This window comes from Drosophila navojoa, chromosome 4, assembly GCF_054131105.1.
Source record: "Drosophila navojoa isolate 15081-1374.11 chromosome 4, UAZ_NAV_1.0, whole genome shotgun sequence".
Lineage (NCBI taxonomy): Eukaryota > Metazoa > Arthropoda > Insecta > Diptera > Drosophilidae > Drosophila > Drosophila navojoa.
The window spans coordinates 19,466,231-19,493,902 of record NC_142892.1 but is presented as its reverse complement, the minus strand read 5'-3'; the positions used below and the strand labels follow the sequence as shown (position 1 = coordinate 19,493,902).

Here is a 27,672-nt window from a genome sequence, read left to right as displayed (position 1 = left end):
CTTGCCGCAAGGGGCGTGGCACAGCTTGAGTCAGTGCCTTTCTGTCTCTAACTGTCTGTCGGTCGGTCTGTCCGTCTGTCTGTCTGCGCGTCAGCTGCGCTTTGCGTGTGTGCATTGAACAAATTTTTGAGCGAGCAAATTTTCACTTGTTACCATTTGATTAAGTGAAGTGTGTGCGCCACTCCCACCCACAGACACAGACTGTATTTTCCCACACAATTCAAATAAAATTACAAGAGACAGACATTTGCGCTAGCATCTTGTTATGATCTTGGCTATAATAGAACTGTAATTTCTGATATTATAGTAGACTGGGACCTTAGCCTTGACACCTTTTGAAAAAATAAGAAGATAAAAATTCAGTCTGTTTTGTATTGCATTTTGGGTCTGTTGTAATAAACCAAATTAGCTTAGAATGTCCACCACTATCTGCGCCCTGACGCAGAGCCTTCTGCAGCAACGGATTTGCATGTCCACCACGCGCTGTTCCTCAATGGGCAAGTTTCAGCCCTTCACTCGGGTGGAGCGCCTGAAGCCCTCGGAGGAGAGCAATCTGCAGATGGCCTTTGATCTGGACTCCGATCCCAAGAAGGTCAACCTAGCCGGGGAGATCTATCGCAACAGTGACGGCAAGCTCCACATTCACAATGCGGTGCGCAGGGCTGAGATCGGTGTGGCCTGCGACGACTCGTACACCCACGAGCCCTACCCACCGCTGGGCAATCCGGATTTCACTCGAGCTGCCAATGAGCTGGTCCTGAACAAGGCGGCGCCTGCTATGCTGCAGAATCGTGTAAGCCATTAACATCAAATAATTGGCCCAATTTCTCCGGCAGCAGACACTATGTGGGGCAAAAGTTGTTGGCAGTTTTTTCTCTAAATGTGCATCGCTTAGGAAGCTCAGTTTTAGGTGAAAATGTGTCAATATAACTCAAAGGCAATGTGGGGGAAAGCAAAAGGTACAGAAAAACAGAAACACTGATAAGACCGAATAGTAAGAGGTAGAAAGTAAACATGGAATAGAAGCAAAGGCTCGGGTAGATACACAGTCGGAGCTTTCACAGACCTGCTGGGGAGTTACCAAATGGAGCATCACTGTTAATCCTGCTCATTATCTTGCTTTTCAACACAGGTGCTCGGCATCCAGACAGGCTCTAGCATTGATGCATTGTGCCTGGCCGCACAGTTTCTGCGTGAGAGGATGCGGTGCACCGTTTGCATGCTGGCCCGCCCCAGCTGTGACCAGTGGGTGCACATATTCAAGAGTGCCGGCTTCAACTGCCAGAGCTACCAGTACTACAGCGAGGAGAAGGGCGAGCTGAATATCTATGGGCTGGTCGCCGACCTCATGACTGCACCGGAGGGTGCCGTGGTGGTGCTGGATACGTGCGCACATAATCCCACTGGCCTGGATCCGACCGTCGATGAGTGGAAGCTGATTGCCCACATTATTAGGTGCAAGAAACTGTTGCCGCTCTTCCACTTGGAGTCACACGGACTCGTCAGTGGCGATACTGTGCAGGACTCCTGGCCAGTGCGTTACTTTGTCGACAGTGGCTTTGATTTGCTGTGCGCTCAGTCGTTTGTCAAGAATTTCGGTCTCTACAGTAAGTGTGAAAGGGGGCGGAAAAGGGGCGGAAAGGGGGCGCTTGGAGCCATGCACTCACTAAGTTGAATCATTTGTATGCAGATGAGACTGTGGGTCACTTAATGGTCGTGCTTAACAATTCCATTCAGCTGGATGTGGTGCGGGGACAGTTCGAGGACATGCTGCAGCGCAGCAGGGAGAAGTCCTTCTCGGCATTTGCCAGCCGCATTGTGGCCAAGATACTCAATAATGCATCATTGCGGCGTGATTGGTAAGACGAATGATTCAGATGTTTTCCAACTAGCCAACCACATGTCTTCCCTAACCAGGTCCGTCTCCCTCCAAGATGTGCACCAGCGAATGCAGCAAATGCGCCTGGCCTTGAGCAATAAGTTGACAGTCCTGAAGACGCCTGGCAAGTGGGATCACATCAAGAAGCAAACTGGCCCGCATCTCTACACAAATCTGAAGCCGAATCACCTGCGAAGGCTGCGCAGCAAGCATGTCTATGTGCCCGAGAACGGACGCATTAATCTGGGCGCATTATGTGCGGCAAATGTCGACGTGGTGGCCGGGGCCATACACGATGTGATGCTATCAGCGGAATCGGAGACAGACAAGATTTTCATACTGCCAGCGGCTGGAACGGGCTTGCTGTGCCAGAAGCCTGCCAAGATTGAAATTGTGCAGGCGATCCATAATGGAGTATAAAGATTCATTTATTATTACATTCCAATTAGGCCGAAACACAAAGCGTCATCTGACATGCCAGCATGCTAGGGGCAAACGCAGAAAAGTGGGACAAACAATAAATTTCACGATTCTCAGTTCAAAAGCGATAGTTTCGTTCTCCTTGGCAGCATGATGAGAAATGCACTTTGTAATTCTCATCATATGTCGCACATGTCGTCGCACAGCACTTATAAACGTCACATTAGAGTCACTTTCTACTGCAAGAGACATTACGTTATGTGTGTGTGTGTGTGTGTGTGTGTGTGTGTGTGCAAGGTATGAAAGGGGGAAAGGGGAAGGGCACAGCAGGGGACAGGGCTTTTGGCAAGAGCTCGTTAAACTAGAGTTTAAAGGTTTTGACATTAAGTGTACTTGCATTTGTGTGTGTGCGACGCGCGTATCCTGCTCTATGAACCTATGTGAGAGTCCTACATTTATGAGCTCAGATACGTGTAGAGACATTAACATGCACGCAGACACTTACCCCGAAAAGTTTTCTTTTCAAAATGAAAAACTATTTGAACTCACGAGGTCGCCAAGAGCGTAACTAAACTAAAATTGTTTAGGTTTTTATAAATAAACTACAAGTGCATGTCTTGTGCTTTCATATCTAGTTTCGAGCTATAAATGCACCATAAAATATTCATTGGGATTGGTGTGTGCGCAACAGATTTAGTTTACTGCGTTGCGTGCCGTGGGCAGTTGGGTCACCGAATTCATAATACCAAACCCATATCATATGCACATAAGTAGTTAGGGGCTTGACGTACAACTGTTGCGCCCCAAATTTATTTGCCCGGAATCGAACCCTTTTGTGGGCGCTCGCATTGCCCGATGGCGTATTTAACCGCATGGCCCATAAATCTCCAACTGAACCAGTTTCAGCCAGTCGAAAATAGAACGGAATACATTTTTTATACCGATTCGCGCATTTGCTATTATTTTCTGGCAAACGTCCCTTGAGATCTCTGGGGAATTCGCTTCAACCTAAACAGCAGTTGCTGGCATGCAATTTGTCAGCCCTGCGAGCAGCAGTCATTGCCAGGGTTAACCCACTGCCAGCGGTGGCGGTGGCCGTGGCAGTGCCTTAAAGCGCTCTAATGAATGCCATTGACGAACTCAACTGCCCTTTACAAATCCACATCGATTGGCGCAAAAACATTTCCCCCAAATTCCTTTTCAACGCTTTTCAATTCAATTCAATCGCTCTGATACTATCAAAACCAATAAAATTGGTGTGGGTCAAGTCTTATATATATATATATATGTGTGTACATATACTGTGTACATGTTCAAGTTGTATGTTTGACACAAATGTATTTTTGCTTTTGGCTTTCGTTTTTTTTTTTTTTTTCTTCAAGTGCGTGTGGTTTCATCATTGATTGAACATGTTAAGACGCCTCGAAGACATCAAATTTACACTTGAAGTGTCTCAAGCGACAACTGACCCAGTTTGGAACAGAGAACATGGGCGTACACCTATTCCATGTCCTCTTAACTTTTGCACTCAATTCACGAAGTGTAAAGTGAATTGAATTCCTACGGTTTGCCAACTGTAATTGAAACATTGAACTCTACACATTCCAGTGAATTTTTCTTTAAGAACCAATTTGTTAGTGAATTTTCAATAATATAATATATTTAATAAATTTAATTCTTTACATTAATATTATGTCAAGTCTTCACATTTGCAAAGTATTCACAAAGAAGACACATTAAATGGAATTAAAATGTATTTTCAATAAAATGGAAGATATGAGAAGTACGTGAATTTTCATGACGGTCCCTGGCGTATTTCTTGAAATTTTTATGCAGCTCCATTCACCTTTTGCCACACGCTACGTGTCTGGCGTCTGGTTTCTTTTATATTTCTGCACACAGTTTTGGTAATCGTTTCACCGCATTTTTGTGGTCTCACATGCATTGCTCAGCGCCTGCAGCCCCCAGCCCGGCAGAATCCGCAACGATCCGACCACAGCGACATGCCAATTGTGGCAAATGTTGCGGATTTCTGCAGATGAGGCAATACAGGGGAAACAAGCTTGAAAACATGTTTGAAAGCACTGCACAGATTGCCACACACAAAGTGTAGCAGCCAGAAGGCTGCACCTAAAATGAGTATTAAGTCGGCTACGAAATGAGCAGCGCATTCACAGCTTTAGAAAACACATTCTACATGAATACCTATTCAGCGAGCATACTGGGAGTGCCTTAAGAATATGTTTATCCGTTTAGAATATGCTGTTATTGTTCCGTGACACGTTTCAGCCTTTAGCGAGACCTTCGTCTAGCCCCAACACGGGCTCATCTTCATTGAGTTATTCGCGCTTTATGATTCCTTTGACTTTTCACGCCTCGCTTGATTACCCTCTATTTTTTTTATGCTCACATTTTATTTTTGCGCTTTTATTCTCGATATGTATATAAGTTTACGTCTTATTTTCCTTGACACCTAATTGGTCAATTGACGCTGCTTTTACTCGAGTAGTTACTGCCGATTCGCATCTAGTTTTACTGTCGATTTAATTTAAGATCTCATCTTTGAGTTGTACTAAAACTTCATCTTCTTTTTCGCCTTTATTGGGCTCTATGAATGAGTGATAAATCCGTTTGATAACCTCTAAAAACGTAAATCGTGACAGATGCTTGATGTAGGTGCAAGCTATATATTAGATTTATATGATTCCCAGACACATCAACAAAAGATGATATAATAAGGGGGTTTATAGCACTTGTTACTGCAAATCTTGTTAGTTTGTTAATGCTCCTTAAACAACAACTTCAGTTTTTACAGCGAAAGTCATTTAGTTTTCACTTCTCATATTGATTTTTGTTGTAAAGTCAAGAGAATCGCTCCTGCTTTAAGCTGGCAATGGCGAAAATCACTTTAAATTCGTTCCACTTTACACGGTCTTGCCCATTTTTAAGGGCACTTCACTTCACCTGGGCGTAATTTCAAAAAGGGAACAGGATGGGTGAATAAATTGCTTTCTGTCGCATAAAGCCATTACTCGGCACCCAGCAAAAAGGGCCACTGTAGGTATGAATTTTAATATGTGTGAATATTTATATATAAAATATTTCATAACTTGAGTGAGAGAGAATGAAAGGGCGACGTCAACGACAAACGAATCGGCCGAGGGCTTGGTATTTGTGATATTTTAGTTACGGGGGGGTTAAACAGCCCCGCCCATTGTTGACATATTTTCAAAGCTCAGCAAGCGTTAATCTAACGTAAATGTATTCTCTCTCTATACATATATACATATACAGATATCTTACACTTTTTGCTGCTATCAAGCTGTTCGAATTGATATCTAGTCTATTGTTGAGTTTAATAGCAGCTATGAATTAGAGTGGGTAACTAGAATGTAAAACCTTAATTTCCACTTGCAGCCATTGTTAATAGTCCATGATGGGCGCATAAAAAAGAAAACTTGCACAGCTTTAGTTGAAGCGCACTTACGCCGAAGTATCCCAATCCTTGCTATCCAGACAGGGCACGTGAGCTGTCGTTAGTCCATTAACCAAACAGCTATTGAGGTGATTGCGCACTTCGAACTCGTTGACACAGGCGACAGCGAGCTGAGTGTTAAATTTCACAACGACCAAGGGCTCATTAGCAACATCAGGAGTGGCTCTGGTCTGTAACTGAAGGCAGCTCAGGCAGCTCAGGCAGCTTAGGCAAACGCGGCACTTTCCTCGTTAAACCGAGCCAAGAACTGTGCTGGCCATAAATTCCCTCTTGCTAACAATAAGGATATTAGATGTCACTGTCGTCATGCCTTGTTTGTACGTTGCTTGGAGTCACTCTACAGTTCAGCAATGCAATTTCCATTGCAATGCATTTTCCTTCTCGATTTTCCCTACAAACAAGTAAAATGAAACGGCAATTTCTTGGCCATTTTCATATTGTAGTCATTGCTGTGCGTCTCTGTGAATCTGTATCTGTGTGTGTGTGTGTGTGTGTGTGTGTGTGTGTGTTCATTGTTCATTGTGCGCACGTACTTTATTCATCTTTTATCCTTCTTGTTATCTGTGCTGCTCAGCTCTGTTCTGCCTCTCAGCATATCTTGAATTAAATTAAATTCAAGTTATGGGGAATTAACAAAACTGCCGTTAAATACGAGTGGTTGGATCATTCAATCTACTCCAGACCTGACATGAAGCATTAATTACGCACTGCATGTCGATTCGAACAGGTTCCATGTTTAAATGAATAATCAGGAAGTTGTAAGCCTCCACTCGGGAGATGCTAGGCACATGATTGTGTTATGCTATTACTTGTTAAATATCTGTTGGCTATTGAATAGGCTTTTGCTACTCATATGCATATTTTAATTTTGTTAACAAATATTATTCAGAATGGCAAGCCAATTACTTTTCAGCACAGTTGAAAATCGATAGCAATGATTATCGATTTCAGCTTTCGTGTGAGGTAGAGTTTGCTCGCACGAACATGTCCTTAATATACATATATACTATATATTTCTACTCAATGGAGCTGGTAATACCTCCTTTTGTCTATTTAAGACATTTGCTCAAATCCATTATACCCCTTTTTAGCCACTTTCAATGGGTGAGCAAATGGATACCTCAATTTTCCAATATAAATCATGCCTCTTGCATGCGTGCTTCCTGCCTGTCTTGTCGTAGTCCCCGATTCCATTGGCCCGGCGCCTGCCGCTGGGAGCGCCCATTGTTGCTACACATGTAAATAAGGCAGAAGGCGAAACTTTATATGCATATCCTATATACCAAGTGGGTATATGGCATGCATGTGTGTGTGTGTATACGAATGTCGGTTATATTATGTATTTTTTGTCTTTTGGGAAACCTACGCACTGTTAACAAAATATTTCAACTTGACTGCCTTTTGCATGCAATGCGGCCTCCTCGGCTCGACTCGATTTGGCTCGAACGTATGGGCCATTGGATCCGTGCAGAGTGGCAGCGTGGCAGCGTGGTAGCGTGGCTGGAGGGTTTGTAGTGCACGGCTGAAGGCGGAAGGAAACAAGGCGTACGGCGCACAGAGCACAGTCGGTCACAGGAAATTATTTATATTATTTCTGTGTCGAGTTTTATTTTAATGTTTTTTATTCTGTTGTTGTTGCTGTAATTTTCGTTTGCCAAGATTTAATATGCATTTTAATCAAAATAAAAAATGCGTAACCAAAAAGTGGTAATATTAAAAAGTACATCGAGATGAAAACCCACTAACAATGCAACGAACCGAATACGAAAATATAAATAATAATTTCCGCAGTCCACCGCAGGACATAACATATCCTTCATTTCCACACAGTAACAAATAAAAACGAAAAAGGAAACGAAAAAAAAGGAAAACAAAACCCCTCGACAACAGCTGCGTAAAGTGCGTTCAATTATTTTTTTCGTTGTATTTCTCACTCTGTTTTCATCGTGGTTTCTTGCCACACTCTCTCTCTCTCTCTGTCACTCCCTCTCTGCACCCGCGTTTCCACGCAGATAAACTTTCATCAAGTTTTTAAGTCTATACTGAAACAGAACCCACACTTCTTAGCCCACAAACAATTTTAAGCGCAATGTTGTTGCAAAAAAAAAAAAAAAAACAAAAACAAACAAACAAACGAAAGTCATCAGGGCAGCCATTTGAAGTCATGTCGTCGACCCTGAAAACAAAATCCACTAGCAGACAAACAATGTCTTCAGTTTTTACAATTGTTTCACGGACCTAACTTTGTTTTGCACAGAAAGAAATTCTCTTGTTGAATTTAGCAAAAACTGCAACCGCAAGTTTGAATCGATTGAATTGTAAGAGCCATTTTACAGCCATATTTGGGGCCTGGGTAAGCATTAGGGCAACGATACACCCGTATGATAAATGCCATCAAAATTTATTTGCTGTGGCCTTGACGAAATAGATATTCCTTTGGCATTTTCCCAGCTTATATCCCGATAAAGGTGACTTAAGGTGGCCCTAAATGACGTTTCATATGCACTTAATTGAGTATGTGTGCATAGTTAATCATATCATTCTCTTTTGACTTTACACTAGCCGTCTAGCATGTATCCCACATTATTAACGCTCGTGTGACTTTGACACCATCAAATTGGGTCGTCGCTTGTGGTCGAAAAGTTGGCTCACATTCGGCTACCCATTATGGCCATGCCTTGTTGGCTTGAAGAAATGAAATAGGTTTGTATTACCTCCATGAAGGCGCCCCACATAACACAATTTGTTCCGCAACATTGATTTAATCCTTTTCTTCTGCTTCACACAAAAACACACACACACACACACACATTCATACATACATATACGCCCACACATATAAAGCGCCCACATCCAGCAACGTTGTCGTTTGGCACAATTTCTTAAATTTTCCGTTGCCTTTGTTGCCGTTTTCCGGTATTTTACGTCCTTGAATTCGTTTTTTTTTTGTTGCGCTTCTCTTTTCCGCATTACCATAAATTCTTCTTGCTTCTGCTTCGCTTTGAATTCGGTCCCATTTGAGCTTTCAATACATTTATATTTGCATTTACTGATTTGAAAACGCCGAAGCGTACTTCCCACCGTCTTCCGTACGTCTACAATTCGTTGCTGCTACGTCCGTCCGGCAAGGTGAAGTCGCGGCTGGGTGACGAAAATTATATATTTCATGTTAGCTGGCAGTAAACAATGTGTGCGTAAGATTTCTGTGTTGACTTAAGAGCTCACTGATATTCCATTATTATTTTGTTTTTGTTTTTTTTCTGTACTAAATTATTTGTTGAGCGAAATTAAGAAAAAACCAAAGTAAATATCAAAATATACGGTTTACTTTACTTTATCTTGGAATACACAAATTACCATTCATATTCCTGAGTTTACGAAAGAAAAACAATAAATCTGATGACAATGACGAAACGTATTGCTTGTGGTGTCTACTTTTATTTAACATTCCCAAGCTTTAGGCACACAGTCTTCTGATAATGGCATGAGCATGATTTCAATTCAAGATTTTACGGCTCCTCTATCAGGTCGTTTACATCTTCCAGCTGAGGCGGCAAATGGCCCGCGGCCACAGCCAAATCTGCCACGCGACACGCATAGAGATATGCTTTCCTGAGATCTTTCGCCTGCAGCCAGCGCTGAAGCCAGGGTGCTTCGACACGCGGACATATAATATACGATTGCTCTATCTCGCTCTGCGTGGCATGCGGATTATTGACACCCACGATGGCCAGGCCGCGACTGGGATTTCGATTGTCGATGAGCAAGCGATAGTAGAGAAGCGGAACGGGGAGCACGCCACTGCCATTGCCACTTGCATTGTTGGCCAAATGGAAGGCAGTCTGCCTTGAAAAGGGCATGACTCCATGGGTGCCCGTATAGACGCTCACTGAGAGATCTAGGCGAGACACAAGCTCACGAATCTTGTCCTCTATGATTTGCCAGGGGCCACCATTGAATATCTGCCACTGCGGTGCCACATTCACGTAGTTAAAGGTCGTGCGCTGCTGGCTGGCATAAATGAAGTCTGCTTTGGCTGCCAGGTGGCCGCGCGTGAGGTACTGTCCCTTTTCCAGGAAACCGAGGCCGTTCTCAGTGGCATTGAGTCTTTGATACAGTTCCGCCACCCGTCTTCGCTGAGCCTTTTGTGAATAGAGTCTGTTCATATCGTAGCCGGAAAAGTGGCCAGCGGCACTGAACTTAATGCGTTTAACTCCTCGCTGAAAGAGCGCATTTGCTGGGATCAATTGATAGGATGCGTAGTGTGTTTGCAGCTGCCTTGCGTCGTGGCACAGCTCTATGGTACGCACAAATCGACCCTCGCTGATGTTGTAGCCCACGCGATACAGTCGAGCAGGCGACTGGTCATCTCCATCCCCGCACCGCTGGCTCAGTTGCTCCACAGAATAGGTAAGTGGTGTGGAGCAGGTAAAATCGCTCAACTCCCATTTCTGCCCGTTCCACTGGAATGCTTTATCATTCAGGCAGCGAACCCGTATGGATGAGCTATGCTCAATGCCATCGCCAATCGAAAATGAATGATCACAGTAGAGCTCGATGTTTGCGTTTGCTGGTATCTCCAACAATCCCTCCTTATCGGGCAGCCAGTAGGTGTCCGTGTCGGGGTACAGGTAAAGCGGCTGCTGCTTGGAGTGTGGCAAATCCATTTGAATGTCCAATATACATGCACCACCTATAATACATGCGAGTTACATGCAAATTAATATTACATTTCGTTCTCGATTGCACTTTTGAATATTGATTTTAGCAATACTGAAAAAGAGGGCATCATGCATTTACCTGCTTCAGCTGCCCCATTCACTCCCACAAGATCTTTGATTATTTGACCCACATCTTCGGCTGGCCTAATTGCTTCTCGCGCTCGAATCTCGTTCGTTGACGCGAATAGCAACAAAGCGATCCGAAATATATGCATGCTAGCCATGCTCAGCTCTCGAACTGTCTCGTGCGGCGTCTGTTTACGTATTCAATTAGTTGTGGTCTCTACAGGTGTTTTTATACACAGTTTTAATTTGCTCTCTCCCTCAATCACACTCACTCTCACTCTCTCTCTCTTTCTTTGATTCTTTCTTTGCATGCAACTCTCTCTAAACCGGTTATCGGCTAGCTTCTTATGATTCGTTATATTAAAGCTTTAATTGCTTTCATGTTGAATATTCTTTAGTGTTGTAATAGCTAAAGCTAACGTTTCACACGTGATATTTACGAAATGTTACCTCAATTATTATTGTTCCAAAGGCTACAATAAATAATTCAGTAAAATTTACTCAATATAGTAATAAAGTTCAAGCAATTAAAAACTGTGCAATGCAGTTCAAAGTTTGTATATATTTATTTTACAAATTGTATACGTGATCCAACATAAACTTCTTCACCATTCCGTTTCGTTTCTGCGGCGTTTTGGTCTGCTTGAGGTAGTATCCACAGAGGTACCATCTGAGCTTTGATTAAACGACACTTGAGTCATGTAGGCACCAGAGTTACTGTTGCTCCACTGTCCATTGCCCATTCCCCTGCCTCCGCCCATTCCTATACCAAAGTGCCCGTGAACCATTACAGGTCCACACATTCTACCATAGCCCATTCCACGCATGCCATTACCACCCATTCCATAGCCGCCCATTCCCCCACCCTGCTGGTTTTGTTGGCCAGCCTCTCGTCGATTGTTAAATCCATGTACATTCCTTTTATTGCGATTGGATGTACTTGTATTTTCAAGCGTTTCGTTTGTATTTACACCGTTTCCATTTATTCCAGTCATATTTATTCCATTACCATTATTACCATTAATTGATGGATATCCAGGTCCACACATGGTATAAACCCATGGATTCATTCCACCAGAGCCCATGCCTATTCCTCCATTCATATTGCCACCCCTTCCACCCATACCCATTCCCATACCCATTCCATAACCTCCCATTCCATTACCACCCATACCGTAACCGTTTCTACCCATTCCCATTCCACCCATACCATTTCCATTGCCTCCCATTCCATAACCACCCATACCATTGCCGTTCCTTCCCATACCCATTCCATTTCCACCCATTGCATTCCCTCCCATTCCATTTGCATTTCCATTGGCGCCCATGCCGTTACCACCTCTACCAGCCATACCGTATCCATTGCCATTTCCATTGGGTCCCATTCCGTATCCACCTCTACCACCCATTCCATTCCCATTGGTTCCCATTCCGTTGCCACCTCTACCGCCCATACCATATCCATTGCCACCCATTCCATTGCCCCCCATTCCATTGCCACCTCTACCACCCATACTATTGGGTCCCATTCCATTACCGTTTCTTCCCATGCCCATTCCATTGGCCCCCATTCCATTCCTTCCCATGCCCATTCCATTGCCACCCATTCCATTTGGATTTCCATTTCCTCCCATTCCGTAGCCACCTCTACCAGCCATGCCATATCCATTGCCATTTCCATTGGGTCCTACTCCATTTCTACCGCCCATGCCATTTCCATTGGCTCCCATTCCGTTACCACCTCTGCCATTTACACCCATTCCATTGCCACCCATCTGTCCAGCTTGTCGCTTAAGCCTTCCTAATGGAAATCCTGAAAGCAATTGGGAAAAGCATTGAAAATAAAATTTTATTCTGAGGATCACTTGATTTTTAATCTATTTATTTATCCATATGAGTTGTAATCGTAATTATTATTAACATAATTGTAATTATTATTGTTATTATTATAATTGTTGTTATTGTTGTTGTTGTTGTTATAATAGTCATAATTGGGAATTTGGGGGTTGTATTGGTTGTTGGGGTAAATGCCACTTGGCCCATAATACTGATTATAATTGTAGCCCGTGCCTGAAAAACTGCCCACACCAATAGGCAGGATGACAATTGGCAGCGGAGCTGGAGCTGGAGGTGGAGGTGGAGGAGGAAGCATTGGCACTGGCATTGGCATTGGCATGGGTCTGCGTTTTACCGGAGGATAGTACACACGACCGGGAATGGGTGCCGGACCGGGAAGGGGTCTTGCCATGGGCATGGGCACTGGCATTGGCATTGGCATTGGGACTGGCATAGGCATGGGCATGCGTCCAGGCATATAGACTTGTCTCGCGGTAACATTATGCAGTGGGTAAGACGATTCGAATTCCAAGTCAATGAAGTCTGGCGAATCTGGGGAGATGAATTGCCAAAAGAAAAAGAGAGAGAGACTGATCAGCAGAATAGGAGGAGGAGTGCGAACTGTTTGCCACTAAATGGATATGTAAAGCAAGTAGTTGCTCGTCGATGCGGTGGGTCTAGAGGATCGGGCAAGCGGATACCCGGCTGCCAGTCTGGGATAACAGTTGTAATAGCACGGCGGAGTTGGTGGCACTAGCTGCGGCCCGGAGGCGGGTCGCGCACTGCCGTAAGGCGGGACTGATCTCGAGACGGGCATGTTAGGTGGGGGCGCGTTGGTGCAAGCATATGGATAATATGGGCTAACAATGCACGGCTGTCGCCAGAGCTGTCTGTTGTAATTGAGATTGGGATTGGAATTTGGATTTGGCATGGGTGGCTGGGACCCATCCCGCACAATGACCAGAACATTTGCCTGTCGCTGATCGGCATGACTGGCGCCTGGCACGGGCCCAGTGACTCCATCAAGGAGCTCAAAGTCATTTGCCCTGTCTGGGTTCGATTCAGTGTACGGCTGGTGATTCAAGTGGAGCGTGCTGGTGCTGGGACCGGAGATGGGTGCGCTGATGCTGCGAGTGTTAGCTGTGGTGGATGTGGTGTCGATCATGAACCGATTCAAATGCTGATCTGAAACGGATCAGGAAAAGGTTTTGCAATGAGTGCGTGCCGCTAGACGGTGAATGGGTTCAGTGGGCTTTACACACCTGGGCTACTTGTACGCTCGACACATTTCGGATATTGGCCGCAGTGCTCGCCATCCAGTTGATCCTTTTCGCATGCCACGCTGGATAATATGCATCTCTCAGTGGCCACACAACTGATGTCGCGACAATCGCGTCCAAACTCTGACAAAGTCAATGAAGTTGTTAAATCATTGCGACCCCAATGCTGCAAATTGCCGTCACTTACTTTTGTAGGCATTGACATGGGCTGCTACGGCCACAATTATGGCCAATACACAACAGGCTATGTAGCCGACTTGCCACTTTACAGACATGGCCCAGTTGCTTCAAGTACTTTTGCTTTGATAACTGAACTCTGCTCTCAATGTGAGCTTCGTTTTATATGATTTGCAAGGTATGCCTGAATGATTTCTAGCATTTAGTGTGCAAATGATTTAAGCGAAGCTTGCCTAATTTAATTAGCATTTACAGATTAAATGTGGCAACCCTGATAGTTACGGGTGATTTAACAGAGTATTCCAGCTAAATTTTAAACTTATTTTGAGCATGAAAAAGTCAAATGTTTAGTTGATTTACAGACAGAAATAAAACATTCAAAGTCATTGACTTTTGATATTAATGAATGCGTTTAGAGATTAGATTATCAGCGCAAAAAATGAAAAAAATGCTTTGTTTATGTTACAAGTGCTGATATGCCTTGTCAATCTGAAAGATAATATGTAGAGCTTTGGCATTGCGAAACGTGTGACACGTGAGCATTTGCGGGATGATAGTTCGAAAAACTGCTTATCGTCAGTTATTAATTTTTATAATAATTTATTGTATGCTTAGTTAGTTTGATTAGACTATTAGATAGTATAGAGTGTGGTGATTAGCGTTACGCCGAAACACCTAGAACGCCATTCGTTTGCAGATCGTCCAATGGCAAGTCTTGAACAGTTTCTATAAAGTCTTCCACAGTGCAGGCATACGAGTAGCCCTTCTGTAAGTCCTTCCTTGTCCAACTTATCCAGTTGATTTGATCGCCGATATCAGGACAGATAATATAGTCCTCCTCAATCTCTTCCATGCCAATGTGTGGATTGTTAACGCCCAGCAGCACAATGCCCCTGCGGCTATCCCGATCGATAATCACGCGGAAGTAGAGCTTGGGCACTGGTATCAGCCCATTGCTGTTCTCATCGAAGTCTAGGTAGAGCTCTTGGGGCACGCCTTCTGCATCTGGCAGCGTGGACACACCCCACGTGCCAGTGTAGCAATCGACGGTTATATTTTCAGCAGCCACAAATTTTCGCACGCTATCCTCAATGCGCTCCCAGTTGCCCGCATTGAAGGTCTGCCACTGGGGTGCGGCATTCACAAAGAAGAAGCTCGCCTGCTGCGCGGCGCCAAATATGAAGTCGGTCTTGGCGGATAGATGACCCCTGGCCAGATACACGTTGCTGCCGATATCGAAGTATTGTGAGGCATCCATGCCCAGAATTCCGCTGATTGTGATGTTCTGTTGCACCTGCGTATACTTCTGATTGACGTCCTTGCCGCCATAGAAGTCGCCCGTGATGAAGCTAGGCCGGCTCACTGAGCGCTGATACTGGGCGCTGCTGGGCGTCAGCACATGATGCACATAGCGTGTTACCTCCGCCAGCTCATCGTGGCACACATCGTAGGTTTGCAGGAAGTCATCGTGGCTGTCATCGTTGGCGAGCTGAAAGCCAACTTCCAGAAGATTGGTTCCTCCATTGCACTCACGGTTCGTGCGTCGAGCCGTGTAGGCGGGCCACGAGGTGCACACAAAGTCGCTGATGTGGTGGACTTTGCCCAGCACCAAGAAATTTTCTTCTTGCCAGCAACTGGCATTTAGTTGAGAGTATCCGGCGAAGTGTCCTTGAAATGACTTTGGGCCGCTGCAGTGCAGCTCTATTGCCTGGCCACGCTGCAGTTCCACCGCACCTTGTGGATCGGGCTCCAAGTATTGTGCCGAGCCGCGTTCGTCGCGTAGCACAAACAGCGGAGCTGGGTCTTTGAGATCGCCATTCACGCGGAAGCTGCACAGCTGTTGTGATTGCTCGTCCGGCAGCCCAAGCAGCCCAGTCGTATCCAGTTGATCGAGTGGCAGATCTTTGACCACTTCAGTGAAATCTTCCACAGAGCACGCGTAGGCATAGCCCTTCTCAATGTTGGCCTTTTCCCAGTCCAGCCAATCCAGCTGCGCACCCACATCCTCACAGACGACATAATCCCGCAAGATTTCGTCAAGGCTGGCATGTGGATCGTTTGCCACCACTAGGGCAATGCCCCTGCGGCTCTCCTGGTCAATGACAATGCGATACACCAGTCGAGGCACCGGCAGCTGCTGCGTGTCGGCATTTAAATAGATCGGCGTTTGTTTGCCCTCGGCATTCGGCAGTGTGGCTACGCCCCAGCTGCCTGCATGCACGCTCACGTTGATCGCCTCGTTGGCCACGAATTGGCGCAGACTGCGCTCCACGGCCAGCCAGTTGCCTATGGTGATGCTGCGCCACTGGGGCACCACATTCACATAAAAGTGCGTCGCACGCTGCGCCGAGCCATGCACAAAGTCTTGACGCGCAGCGAGATGACCCCGCGCGAGGTACAGGTCGCGGCTGCTGTCCAGGTACTGGCTGGCATTCAAGCCAAGAGTTTCACCAAGCATCTCGTGCTGATGCGACAGGCTGTAGAGCACGTTCACGTCCTTGCCCGCATAGAAGCCGGCCCGCAGATACCCGGGCTGTGCCACGTTCTGCTGATAGGCAACATTGGCCGGCGTCAGCTCGTAGCGAGCGTAGCGTGTGATCTGTGCACTCTCGTCGTAGCACAGTTCCAGCTGCGGCAACATCCCGGCAGCCACGTTAAAGCCAATCTGCAGTAGCTCAGTGCCGCCCTCACACGAGACTCCAGTGCGAACGGCCTCGTAGCTGGGCCACGTTTGACAGCTGAATTCCCCTATCGCTACCCTCTGGCCCTCCGCCTCATACATCTGGTCGCCCACACAGCGGGCCGTCAGCGCGGTATATCGATTGAATGGAATGGCCAGTGCAGCGGTGCAGTGCAAATCAATGCTCGATCCATCATCCACCGTGTAAATACCCGATTCATCCGGCAAAAGCCAGCTCAGTGCACCCTCCGGCGTGAGCAGTGGGGCAGGATCTGTGAGATCTCCGTTGGTGCTGAAGTAGCATTGATCGGGCTGCGGTGTGGCAGTTGGACTGGGTGTTGTTGCTGTTGAACTGGATGCTGTGCTGGAGGACCCGGTAGTGCTCTCAGATGTTGTTGTAGGTGGCAGCTCAGTGGTGCTGGTAGTGGAAATCGTGCTAGGAATATCAGTAGTGCTCTCAGAAGTAGTCGACGGTAGTTCAGTGGTGCTGGTAGTAGAAATCGTGCTAGGAATATCACTAGTGCTCTCAGAAGTAGTCGACGGGAGTTCAGTGGTGCTGGTAGTAGAAATCGTGCTAGGAATATCACTAGTACTCTCAGAAGTAGTCGACGGTAGTTCAGTGGTGCTGGTAGTAGAAATCGTGCTAGGAATATCACTAGTACTCTCAGAAGTAGTCGACGGTAGTTCAGTGGTGCTGGTAGTAGAAATCGTGCTAGGAATATCTGTGGAGCTCTCAAGTGTCGTTGGCAATTCAGTTGGAATATCTGAAGTGCTCTCAGCAGTCGTGGGGATCTCAGTGGTGGTCTCAGGTGCCGTTGGAGAAGGCACTTCAGTCGTGCTAACAGTGGTTGGTGCATCGCTGGTGGTATCTTTATCTAAGCCAAGGATACCAGTGGTGTGCAGATCATCAAGGGGCAAGTCCTTCACCACTTCCGTGAAGTCCTCCACAGAGCACGCATACGAATAGCCCTCATGTAGATCCTCCTTAATCCAGGAAACCCACCTCAGCCGATGTCCAACATCCTCGCACAAAATATATTCACTTTGAATTTGTTCCAAGGTGACATAGGGATTGTTGACACCCACCAGGACGATGCCCTCTCGACTAGCACGATCAATGATGACGCGGAAATACAGTTTGGGAACTGGTATCAGGCCATTGTTATTTTCATCGAAGTCCAGGTAGAGCTCACGCTCGATGCCCTCGAAGTCGGGCAGCGTGGACACTCCCCAGGTTCCGGTATAGCAGTCAACAGTCAAATTCTGATCGGCAACAAATTTGCGAACGCTCGATTCGACACGCTCCCAGTTACCGCCATTGAAGCTCTGCCACTGAGGGGCCACATTGATGAAGATGAAAGTGGACATTTGGGCCGCGCCAAAGATCTGATCCGTTTTCGCAATCAAGTGGCCGCGAGCCAATATCCGATCGTCGCTATAGTTGAAGTATGGGCTGGCATCAAGGCCCAGAATGTTGCTTATAGTGATATTCTGCTCTACTTGCGTGTACTTTTTATTGACATCTCGGCCTTTGTAGAAGTCCAGAGTAATAAAATTCGGTCGCGCCACACCGTGCTGATAGTCGTAGCTGGAGGGGTACAGCACATGGTGTACATAGCGTGTGGCCTCGGAGTCCTCGTCATGGCACACATCGAAGGTTTGCAGGAATCCGTCGTCCTCCAACTGGAAGCCAACTTTGACCAGATCCGTGCCACCGTTGCACTGCCGACCAGTGCGCAGCGCCGAGAAGGTCGGCCAGGCCGCGCAGCTGAAGTTGGCAAAGGGATAGACCAGGCCATCGACCAGAAAATACTTTTTCTGCAGGCACTGCGCAGTCAACTGGGTCCGCGTTTGAAAGGGTGCCGCAAAGCCAGCGCCAGGGCAGAACATATCCAGCAGTTCACCATTTTGAAGACGCACTGTGTCCGTAGGGTCCGGCACGATGATCTCGAAATAGTTATGTCGCGCCAGAAGCGGCGCTGGATCATTGAGATCGCCATTGACTCGAAACTCGCAGTCCCCGAACACGGGCACGCCCTGATCCCCTTCGTCGAAGGGCAACACGCGCGATAAACGTGCAGCGGTGGAGCTGAGGCCGACCAGCAGCTCGAGGATTAGGATCACAGTCACGTCGCACCTCATAGCACTACACGCGAGTAGATTATGCCAACACATTCCTCGAGCAGTGCCGTCTTTATATGCCAAATTCTACATATGTCGTATGTCGACCAAACTGTTATCACAACTTAAAAGTGTTCGACTCACTTATTTATGGCAGTTGATTATATTGCAGATTACGATTGCGGCAGCGCAAATAGGACTGACCAATGCTCTATACCTCACCTGTGAGCTGACAGGTGCTCCATCTATTATCTTAATTCTTATCAATTATAAGAATTTATAGCAATATCGAATATCGACTGGATATAGTCAAATATCTTAACAAGGCATTTTTGTAACATTTAGAGCCATCTATAGTATAATTCCCAACTGATGCCATAATAGTTGCTTATCACAGTTTATGACACAATTATTTGATTATACAAAATGTTTATATTTGGAAGCGAAATAGACATTTTTCCAAGTAATTCGTCAGCACAAAAGCAACAAAACGAGACTGCTTGACTAGGAGATACCCTGAACCCTCTAATCTGACATTCTAATCACTCTGCACTTCTTTTAGACACACATACATCCACACTCACGCGTAAGCCCGCGCTCTGCTAACTGCGAAGTAAGCAGCGACTGCGCTTGGGCTGCGCTGCAGTGTGGGCAATATTAAAAGAATTTATTTGTTGAAAAATCTAATTTCTAGACGTACAATCTTAATGAAACTTTTAGAACTCAGTCATAATTTTCAGATACATGTACATTCCAAAGCACAAGTCTTTAGCTTTTTACAAAGGTGATGGTGAGGGGGTGGATAAAGGGGTGGGGGATATATTACAACAAAAACCGAAATTATATAAGTTACACATAAGTCTACATTGAAAATTTGTAAGCTCTTGCTTTATTTTAATCGATAATAAAATATCGGAACGTTGCAGTCGAGCGTTACCGACTGCGGAATACTGATTCACACCCCATAAGCATTTTAGTAGCCAAGTTTAGCTCTATTACTGATGAAATTTGCGACGCCTTTACTGGACGTCATTTTCATTTCATTCATTTTTAGCCAGTTCTTAGACGAGCTTACGGTAAGCTAACTGCAAAATTTGGATACTCACACTCCCAAAACGTGAACATAACAGTGTATTTCTCGAAATTCCACGCCCCTAAAGAAGCGTAAATATTATTTTTGGGTCATCGATAGAGTAGCCTACTAGTAAATAAATTATCCAAATTTGCCGCTTCTAGCTCTTATAATTTAGGAGGTATAAACTTTTTCGGTTAGCCACGCCTCTGTGGGCGGACATATATCCGTTGAAGCTCTTTGGTCTGGGGTGGTCAGCCCAAGTATATAAAATTTGAGGTCTCTAGCACCAATAGTGTCTAAAATATAGCAGAATTTACCAAGTCACTATATCTTCAAGTCCGATGTGCGTGGCTCACCCCTAATGAGCGTAGACATATAATTTGTTTATTAATTTTTATAGAATCATAAAATTAGCTCACGTGCAAAATTTTAAAGTCTCAGAGTAATCATTTAGACCCATCTATAAAATAATTCCTAACTAATGCCATAATAATTGCTTATCACATTTTATGGCACAATTATTTGATTATAGAAAATGTTTATATTTGGAAGCGAAATAGACATACTTCCAAGCATTTCGTGAGCACAAAAGCAGCACAAAAATCGATCTGTCAAACACTAATTGATTTCCTTTGCCGACATTTGCAATTTAGAAGCCATTTATGAACACAGGAATCAAATATTTATTTGGGGTCCAAAAAGCATTGGCATCAATGCCATCAAATTCAACGACAGGCAAAGGCACTTCATGCGATTATTTGCACTAAAGACCCACACCAAAAAAAATAATCTACCGATGCGTATGTAGACTAATTTGCAGCACTGTACGTGCGTGCGAATTTCGGCAATGGAATTCCCCAATTCCGTTGATAAAAAAAATAGACCGTCTGTAGAATAAAAACATGACTATGTAATACCCTGCACAGAGAACCAAGACGAATGCAAACAATTTCGGAATTCTCTTATAGCCCACGGCAATCATTCTGTGGGCATAGGGTATGCTCCATTAGAGAAAAGAAAACATCGAAATTATATGTAAAAACAAATCATTTGGTAATTGGATTTGCAGAAATACAATTTATTCGCATTTGTTGCTGACAGCTGCTACTCACAGACTCACAGAGGTCCTGCCAATAAAATGCAATAAATAAGTGAACACTTCTCGATGCATGTCAATTGACTCGAAAAGAAATATTATTCAATAGAATGGCGCTTGACGTAGTTGTTGATTTAATTCAGATAGTTACTCTAAGTGCTAATCAATGGGTGCTTGTCACTGTTCGCTGATAGCAGGCGCCAAAATTACTGATTTGGCAACGGAATCATTTCGAGTGCCATTGACACACAATTTGCGTCTACATGACATCGACAGTCTATTAATTAGCTTGATTTATTTATGAAAACTCGAACGCAAAATCCATGTCGCAATTGCGCTTTGCACCCATTGCAGACAATTGCCTGGCTGTCTACCTAAGTGCTGCAAATGAATGAGTTAATTGGGCTTGTATTCATTTTCGTGCCCAACAACTGAGACTGCATATTTGGCTAGGCAACGCTGACAATGACAACCTGCGCATAAATTATGATTTTCGATAATTTATGTTAACCAATAGTAACACATGGCGTATACGCATTGTCCTTGTCATTGGTTGCCAATTAAAATAGTTGCCCAAATTGAAATCAGAAATGGGAAAAGGGAGAAGAAAGATGGAGGAAGAGAGCAACAGCAGCAGCAACAGCATCTGCCACTTGGCACTTGGCACTCTTGCTAATGGCCACGTTAATTATAATTTTTCATTTGCACTTCTTTTCAATGTTCACCCCATCGCCCTTGACAGATGGCTGCTCAGTGCAGCGCGCAGGTCTCTGCTCAATTAAAAGTGCATTAAGATATCGCGGAGCGGGTCGCCAGCGCTAAGGCGCCAGGTGCTGGCTGATAATTTCTTACCTGATTGCAGTCACTTAATGAAAGTGCTTAATTCGTCAGGGACAGCTGCAGTAAACGACATTGAATGTTGCTGCACATACTTTCTGTGCACAATGTTGCAATTAAATGTGAAAGCAATAGATGGAACATTGAAATATTGAGACTGTTGTGAATCATATTAATTATGATTCTCAACTAAGAACAGTACTATCAGACATATATTTATGTATCTATATAGAGCACTCACTCAATAATTTAAAAACTATCTTTAATGCCACTACGGAAACGAAATCGGCTGCAGAAATATGCATACATATATAGTTATAGCTTTATTTCATCTTCTTGTTCAACGTTTGTTAAAAAGTGAGCTGAAAAGTTCTTGTATAGCGTATAAGCCCCCTCGAATAACACTGATACGCCGTGTGACCGACGCTGTTGATGGCAACAGCGCGGCATTGAATAAATGAAGAAGAAGAAGAAGCAATGTAGATGGCGATGGCGTTGGCGTTGGCGATAGCGATGGCCAAACCGGCCACTGGCACTGATGGCCAACAAGGCGGCTTTCAAGTGCAGCTGGCTAACGCGCCAACTGCAAAAGACAGCGCCAAACAGGGCAGCGAAAAAAGCAGCGCACTCATTTTTTATACATTTTCGTAGCTTTTTTCTTACTTTTGTTTTTTAATTTTTTTTATATTTTTTTCTGAAGGGGATGTGGCTGAGATTTTTGTTGTGCTCTCGCCGGGCGTAAGCAATTTTTGCAGCTCTCTTTCTCTTAAGCGAAACATTTTAATTTAAATGGTAAAACGTGACGATAGCGCAGTCACTGGGGGATATGAGGCTGTCTCCTGTGCGTCAAAATGTCAGTCAGTCAACGACATATGCATTTATGCATAATGCGCACACTAACATTAGCAGCAGTAAGCTTTCCAGTTAACAACTCACTTATTCTCTTCATAACTGGCATAGAATTGACCCAGAGACACAGAGCTATAATTGCCATTAAGGGAAATCTCTTCAATTCACTTTACTCCTCATCGTGAAGTACTCCTCTAGAGTAGTAGTGTCCTAGCTATTGCAGGGTATTCCCTTGTTGCTGTTGCTTGTTTGCCCTTGCTGCATGTCCGCCAATCTTGTTGCTCTGTCATTGTCAGTCTCGTGTAAATTTTTGCCACTGTTATTGTTGCCGCTGTGGTGGTTATAGCCTGTTACTTGAGTGGATTACCAGCGATGTTCAACATCCAATATCCAACGAGACGGGCGCAGCCCGTGGACGAAAAAGTTGTTAAATTATGCCTGCTCAAAAATTTGAATGACGGCGCGCTTTGGTTGAGCCCAGGGCAAAAATACAAAATAAAAAAGAAACGTGGATTCTGTCGAGCTGTGGTAACCACAGCTCAAGTGCCAATTAATAAGTTTCGCCATCGGTATGCGTAAAAAATGCCCAGCAACAGCAGCAGCCACAGCAACAACAACAACAACAACAACAACAACAACAATGAAATGGAAGCCCTTCGGTCATCAGCCTTTTGCCTGTGCCCTGCAACGCCGCTGTGTGCAGTTGATGCTGTTCAGTCGTTTGGTCAGCCCTGTATGCATGAATTATTCAAAGAAAAGGATATTAAATGCAAATACAAACACACTTACACACACACATACACACACACATGTGTATGTATGAACGTTTATGTGATGTCCCTGTGCTGTGTGTTTGTCGAAGAAGGATGAGGGCACGCTTGAGTAATTGGAAGTTTTTACTGCCGCCTCGTTTGCCGTAATTCCGCGCACGCTGTTGCTCTACGTGTTGTTCTCGTTGTTGTTGTTGTTGATGGAGCAAATTTTAATTAATAATGTGCGGCTTCACACATTGCCATAAAATATTCATGCTGCTCAGTGGGTACTTTAGACTGTCGTTGAATTTTATTGATAAAATTACGAGTGCCTTACGCTGCTTAGCTGCAGCTTTTATTAAGCTTATGCGGGTTAAGTCTGAGATCATAATATTTGATTCAAGACTGCACCTTGCGTGATCGAGCGTGTGTAGGGGCAAACAATTCTGTTGTAATTGCATAAAGAAAATGATATATGTAAATTGAAGGTAATCAAAGTGCTGAAAATATGTCACTCAGTCAGTTGGGCTTGTTTGTCTTTTGTCTCATTGCTAACAGTATGACGATTATCCATTATCACGTATCCATTATCAATTGGCACAAATTCTGACCGAAATATTTATTCAGCTGCCAAATGGAACAATAAGTATATTTATATGTAATCCATTTCGATGAGAGAGGGTCGCCTCAAGCGCATTATTGTTGCCATTGTTGTTCTGTTGTTGGTTGTTTGTTGCCTGTTGCTATTTTTCTTTCACTTCAGACGTAGCTCGTTTCACTTTCCGGCTTTTGCTCTCCCTGAGCACTGGGCTGGGCTCTCTGGCACAAAAGGAAATGTTCAGCAACAATGTATGTTGATTTTAACTTTACCATGTTGCTGCAGTTGCTGTTGCTGTTGCTGTTGTTGCTTTTGTGTGCGCCATTGTTGGTATCTGTAATGTTGCCGTTGTGCTGGCTGCAACGTTTAATTCAATGTAAACGTGTTAAAGCGTGCCCCGCATGCGAAAAAACACAAAAACTCGTTTAAATTGATACAAATAAGCAATGGCGGTACAACTGACTGGCTGACTGATGGGCTCCACTTGCAGACGATCGAACCACTTCAACTGCTGCCTGCCTGCCTGGCTGCTGCTCGTCTGCCAAATAAAGGCAGCATCATCATCATACGTACATATATCATGTTACGCGCATGAGGTGGTCCCATCAGCATCTGTGACAATGGAAATGTTAAATTCTCTCATTTAATTTGATTTTAATTTCATTGCTTGCAGTGTGGCGGCGAATGAAACTGAAATTGAATCCCGACCAATAATCAATCAGTCTTTAATTAAGTCAAAGCTTTACGCCTGTCCCTGACGCGCTTGCATTAATGTAAAAGCATTGAAAGTGAATATTAAATAAATTATTTCATTTGTGTGGTAACTTTTACCACTTTTCAGTGAGTACAAGGTTGATTACCTATATTCGAGTCGTTTTCGGAAGAAAGGCGTACTTAAGTCTGGGAGCAATAATACATGATCCCACTATGATTTAATTGAAGTATTTCCATGAAGCCAACTCAAACTCTGAGCAGCTGAGAACGTGGGTTCCCTCAATGAGTGGCTATAAATGACGAAAGTTAATTTATATACAATAGATCACTTAGGTTTCAGTACCTTACCACTTTCGAAGTCACATATTTTAGAATGGGAACTTTGAGCTTCAGGAATCGTTGACTCGCTCCTGTTTTGTTTGCACAGAGAAGTTCTGAGACGTCATTAATAAAATCAGAGTTCAAGTTGCCCGACGCAATGCGCAGTTGCTGCAGCTGCTTGCATTCCCCTATCACTCGTAGCATAGCGGCAGATATGTCGACTCTGCTGGACATCCATATGCTGAGTGCTTGGAGCTGTGTTAGCTGCGCTAGCATCTCCACACACTCAGCTGTCGAGCAGAAGCACTTCAGCTGCTGCAAGCCGCTCAGTCGAACCAGTTGTCGAGTCTCTTCGGTGCTAAGGCTGCCGCCGTCGATGTCGAGGCGTTGGAGCTGCGGTCGCGCAGCCAATCCGGTGAGCAGCGGCAGAAAGGAGTTGCTGCTCCGAATGCCGTAATATATGAGCTGTCTGAGCTTCGGCAGCTTGGCGATTGCTTTGTATGCCGGCGCTTCTCCTATCATGCCAAACTGAAGAGTTTCCAGATTAGCACAGTAGGGCGCAATGTCGCTCAGAATCCGCTGTACACTGGAAAATCCAAGGTGCAGATGACGCAGATTGGGGCTCGACTTGCAGCAGTTGGTTAGAGTTGGTGCACTTAGTGTCTTTACAATCAAGTGTAACTCCTCCAGATGCTTCAGTTGGCCCAAGTTGTCAAAGGTGAAATCTGCAAAGTCAGAACGATCAAGCGAGCTTAAAAAAGTGATCCCTGAGTGTATTTCTATACCATCGATCGCATGCAGCTCTAGCACTCTAAGCTGCTTCAAGTCCTTGACTGCAGCTAATGTCTTCTCAAAGGGTTGCGCAAAGAGGAGCATGAACTTAAGTTGTTTGACTATCAATTTTCTCAGGTTTGTCATGCCTGTCAGTGCTAAGCTCAATATGCTAAAACAGTTTAGAGGCGCTACGCATCCATAGTTTCTCAGCGCTCGGGACGAATCAAAGTGATCCAGATCGATGGTCAGCTCCTCGACGGCCTCGCGGCAAATGCAAAATCTGATCAGCTCCTGCTTTGAGCTCTTCTCATCGATCGTGAAGTGTCGATAATGTCTGCCGGCCCAATCGATGAAAACGTCGCGGAATCGCTGGCAGGCCTGGGCATAACTTATTTGATCTTCAGTCGACAGATAGCCCAGCAGATATCTTAGACAGTCATCCTGCAAATCCAGAATATGTGAAGCGCTCATCTTGCCAAGCGAGCAGCACGCCTTGTTTTGATTGTGAGACTGAATCGCAAATGTGAATAAATATCAAGCAATTTGCAATGCCAGCAAAAGGCCACGTAACTCAAACAGCATGCGTAATCAGCTGCCATTCATACAGAGATACACACACCGCTAGACCGGTTCTACTACGGGCACTGTAACTGACCCTCCGCAAAGCTGTTTATTGTGCCTTACTATTCTCGCATTTCGCAATTGATTTCATTTATTTCTAATTTCACAACAAATATCATCGTCTGATAATGTCGTTGTAAAAATAACACTTGTTGGCGTAGGTCGTAACTACCGGCTACAGATTTCCCAATGTTTCTCAGAAAAATTCTGAGAGCAATTGATTACGTCGGTTCTGCGTTGAGTTTGTTTGCGATCGGCTTGGGCTTTTTTTCGTTCCGGTTCTTTCCCGAGTCAAATCAAGCAATCGTATTGGTGAAATGAAATTCTCGAGTTATTTAACCACTTGGGAATCTCATTGTACGAAAGTCATTCGTAAACCGTGTTCGTTTAAAGAGCGTTCAAGCTCAGTTGGAATCCGAAAAAAAATAAATAAACGCGAAAGCAAATCAATATGAATCTTCAATCGGTTCAGCCTCTTTACGCTGTTTTCTTGTTCAAGTAAATATCATTTATGCTGTGCAAAATATCCAATAAAAAAACAGTTTCATCTACATTATTTATGTTTCTGCTAAAATTTATTAAAACGAAAATTTATCGATTATAAAAAGTCCTAAGTCCTAAGTCTGTTAATTGTGAAATACCAAGCCTCGTGTGTTTGCTTTTTTTCTCAAGAGCGGCGTTCGGCCTCTTTTAGGCTCTTTGTCCATGTACGGCATGCCTTCGAACGGCGGTACGGGATTGTTTACAACATGAGAGTGCACCTTCTTCAGCTGCAGCTGCAATCGCTCCTGGTAGTCCTCAATGGTCGGTTTAATTGCGGGACCCGCAATCGGCGTGGCCTTCGTGCAGCTGGGCAGCTTTTCCTTCTCAGATGGTTTCAGTTTCTTGGTTATCCCAGAACGCACCCAATGGAAGCGGTCGGTCCTCGGCTGTAATGTTTTGCCATTATAGCCATCGCCAAACTGCAGCAACTTGAGACTGTCGATGTCGGGCGGCTCTGATTTGGTGTCAGTGGAATGCACCGACTCGGAGCATTCGTTATAGTTAATGCCACGGGAAGTCGCATATTTGGAGGTCTTGTCGCCGCATACTCCGGAGCTATCACCGCTAGTTGAAGTGTTTGGCTTACCCCTGCGCTTCCTCTTCACGGTGTCCGCTTCGGAACGGCACTTCTTATTGGAGACCTGTTGCTTTGGCTTTCCATCACTGTTCGGCGGATGGATGTGATCAAATATGATGTTTCGCAATACGATCTTATTGTTGACCAACGTTGGCATGAACAGCTGCGGCTCACGCCCTGGATACTCAACCAAAATAGCGCTTTGGCTCAGTATCAGCTTCAAAGAAAATTTTAACTGA

General features: G+C 44.7%; 5 protein-coding genes and 2 long non-coding RNA genes across 8 annotated transcripts; 1 reads left to right on the top strand and 6 right to left on the bottom strand.

The window, feature by feature from the left end:
• Positions 1–246: 246 nt before the first annotated feature.
• LOC149091476 (uncharacterized) lies at positions 247–2,945 on the bottom strand. Its single transcript, XR_016196699.1, has 2 exons — positions 2,805–2,945; positions 247–781 (listed from the first exon to the last, which is right to left on the bottom strand). It is a non-coding gene; the product is annotated as an uncharacterized LOC149091476 (long non-coding RNA).
• On the top strand, positions 416–2,423 carry LOC108650525 (aspartate aminotransferase, cytoplasmic). Its single transcript, XM_018099698.3, has 4 exons — positions 416–793; positions 1,133–1,607; positions 1,691–1,859; positions 1,918–2,423. The coding sequence occupies exons 1-4, from the start codon at positions 416–418 to the stop codon at positions 2,297–2,299; spliced, it is 1,404 nt and encodes a 467-aa protein (XP_017955187.1). The 3' UTR covers positions 2,300–2,423.
• Positions 2,946–9,211: 6,266 nt separating the features above from the next.
• Positions 9,212–10,796, bottom strand: LOC108652333 (salivary endonuclease). The gene is made up of 2 exons (XM_018102498.3): positions 10,596–10,796; positions 9,212–10,488 (listed from the first exon to the last, which is right to left on the bottom strand). The coding sequence occupies exons 1-2, from the start codon at positions 10,738–10,740 to the stop codon at positions 9,305–9,307; spliced, it is 1,329 nt and encodes a 442-aa protein (XP_017957987.1). The 5' UTR covers positions 10,741–10,796; the 3' UTR covers positions 9,212–9,304.
• A 1,651-nt stretch (positions 10,797–12,447) lies between these two features.
• On the bottom strand, positions 12,448–14,280 carry LOC108652335 (uncharacterized). Of its 2 annotated transcripts, none has more exons than XM_089259775.1 (3): positions 13,886–14,280; positions 13,681–13,821; positions 12,448–12,970 (listed from the first exon to the last, which is right to left on the bottom strand). In XM_089259775.1, exons 1-3 carry the CDS (start codon positions 13,971–13,973, stop codon positions 12,468–12,470), a joined length of 732 nt encoding a protein of 243 aa, XP_089115901.1. In that variant the 5' UTR covers positions 13,974–14,280; the 3' UTR covers positions 12,448–12,467. The 2 variants fall into 2 exon arrangements, with proteins under 2 accessions (XP_089115901.1, XP_017957990.1); XM_018102501.3 differs by lacking the exon at positions 12,448–12,970 and adding an exon at positions 13,029–13,603.
• A 170-nt stretch (positions 14,281–14,450) lies between these two features.
• LOC108652332 (uncharacterized) lies at positions 14,451–18,741 on the bottom strand. Its single transcript, XM_089259293.1, has one exon. It carries the CDS (start codon positions 18,728–18,730, stop codon positions 14,537–14,539), a length of 4,194 nt encoding a protein of 1,397 aa, XP_089115419.1. The 5' UTR covers positions 18,731–18,741; the 3' UTR covers positions 14,451–14,536.
• A 3,595-nt stretch (positions 18,742–22,336) lies between these two features.
• Positions 22,337–24,407, bottom strand: LOC115562086 (uncharacterized). Its single transcript, XR_016196720.1, has 2 exons — positions 23,325–24,407; positions 22,337–23,264 (listed from the first exon to the last, which is right to left on the bottom strand). It is a non-coding gene; the product is annotated as an uncharacterized LOC115562086 (long non-coding RNA).
• Positions 24,408–24,678: 271 nt separating this feature from the next.
• Positions 24,679–26,224, bottom strand: LOC108652334 (uncharacterized). Its single transcript, XM_018102500.3, has 3 exons — positions 25,704–26,224; positions 24,946–25,643; positions 24,679–24,887 (listed from the first exon to the last, which is right to left on the bottom strand). Exons 1-3 carry the CDS (start codon positions 26,161–26,163, stop codon positions 24,816–24,818), a joined length of 1,230 nt encoding a protein of 409 aa, XP_017957989.1. The 5' UTR covers positions 26,164–26,224; the 3' UTR covers positions 24,679–24,815.
• Positions 26,225–27,672: the final 1,448 nt, after the last annotated feature.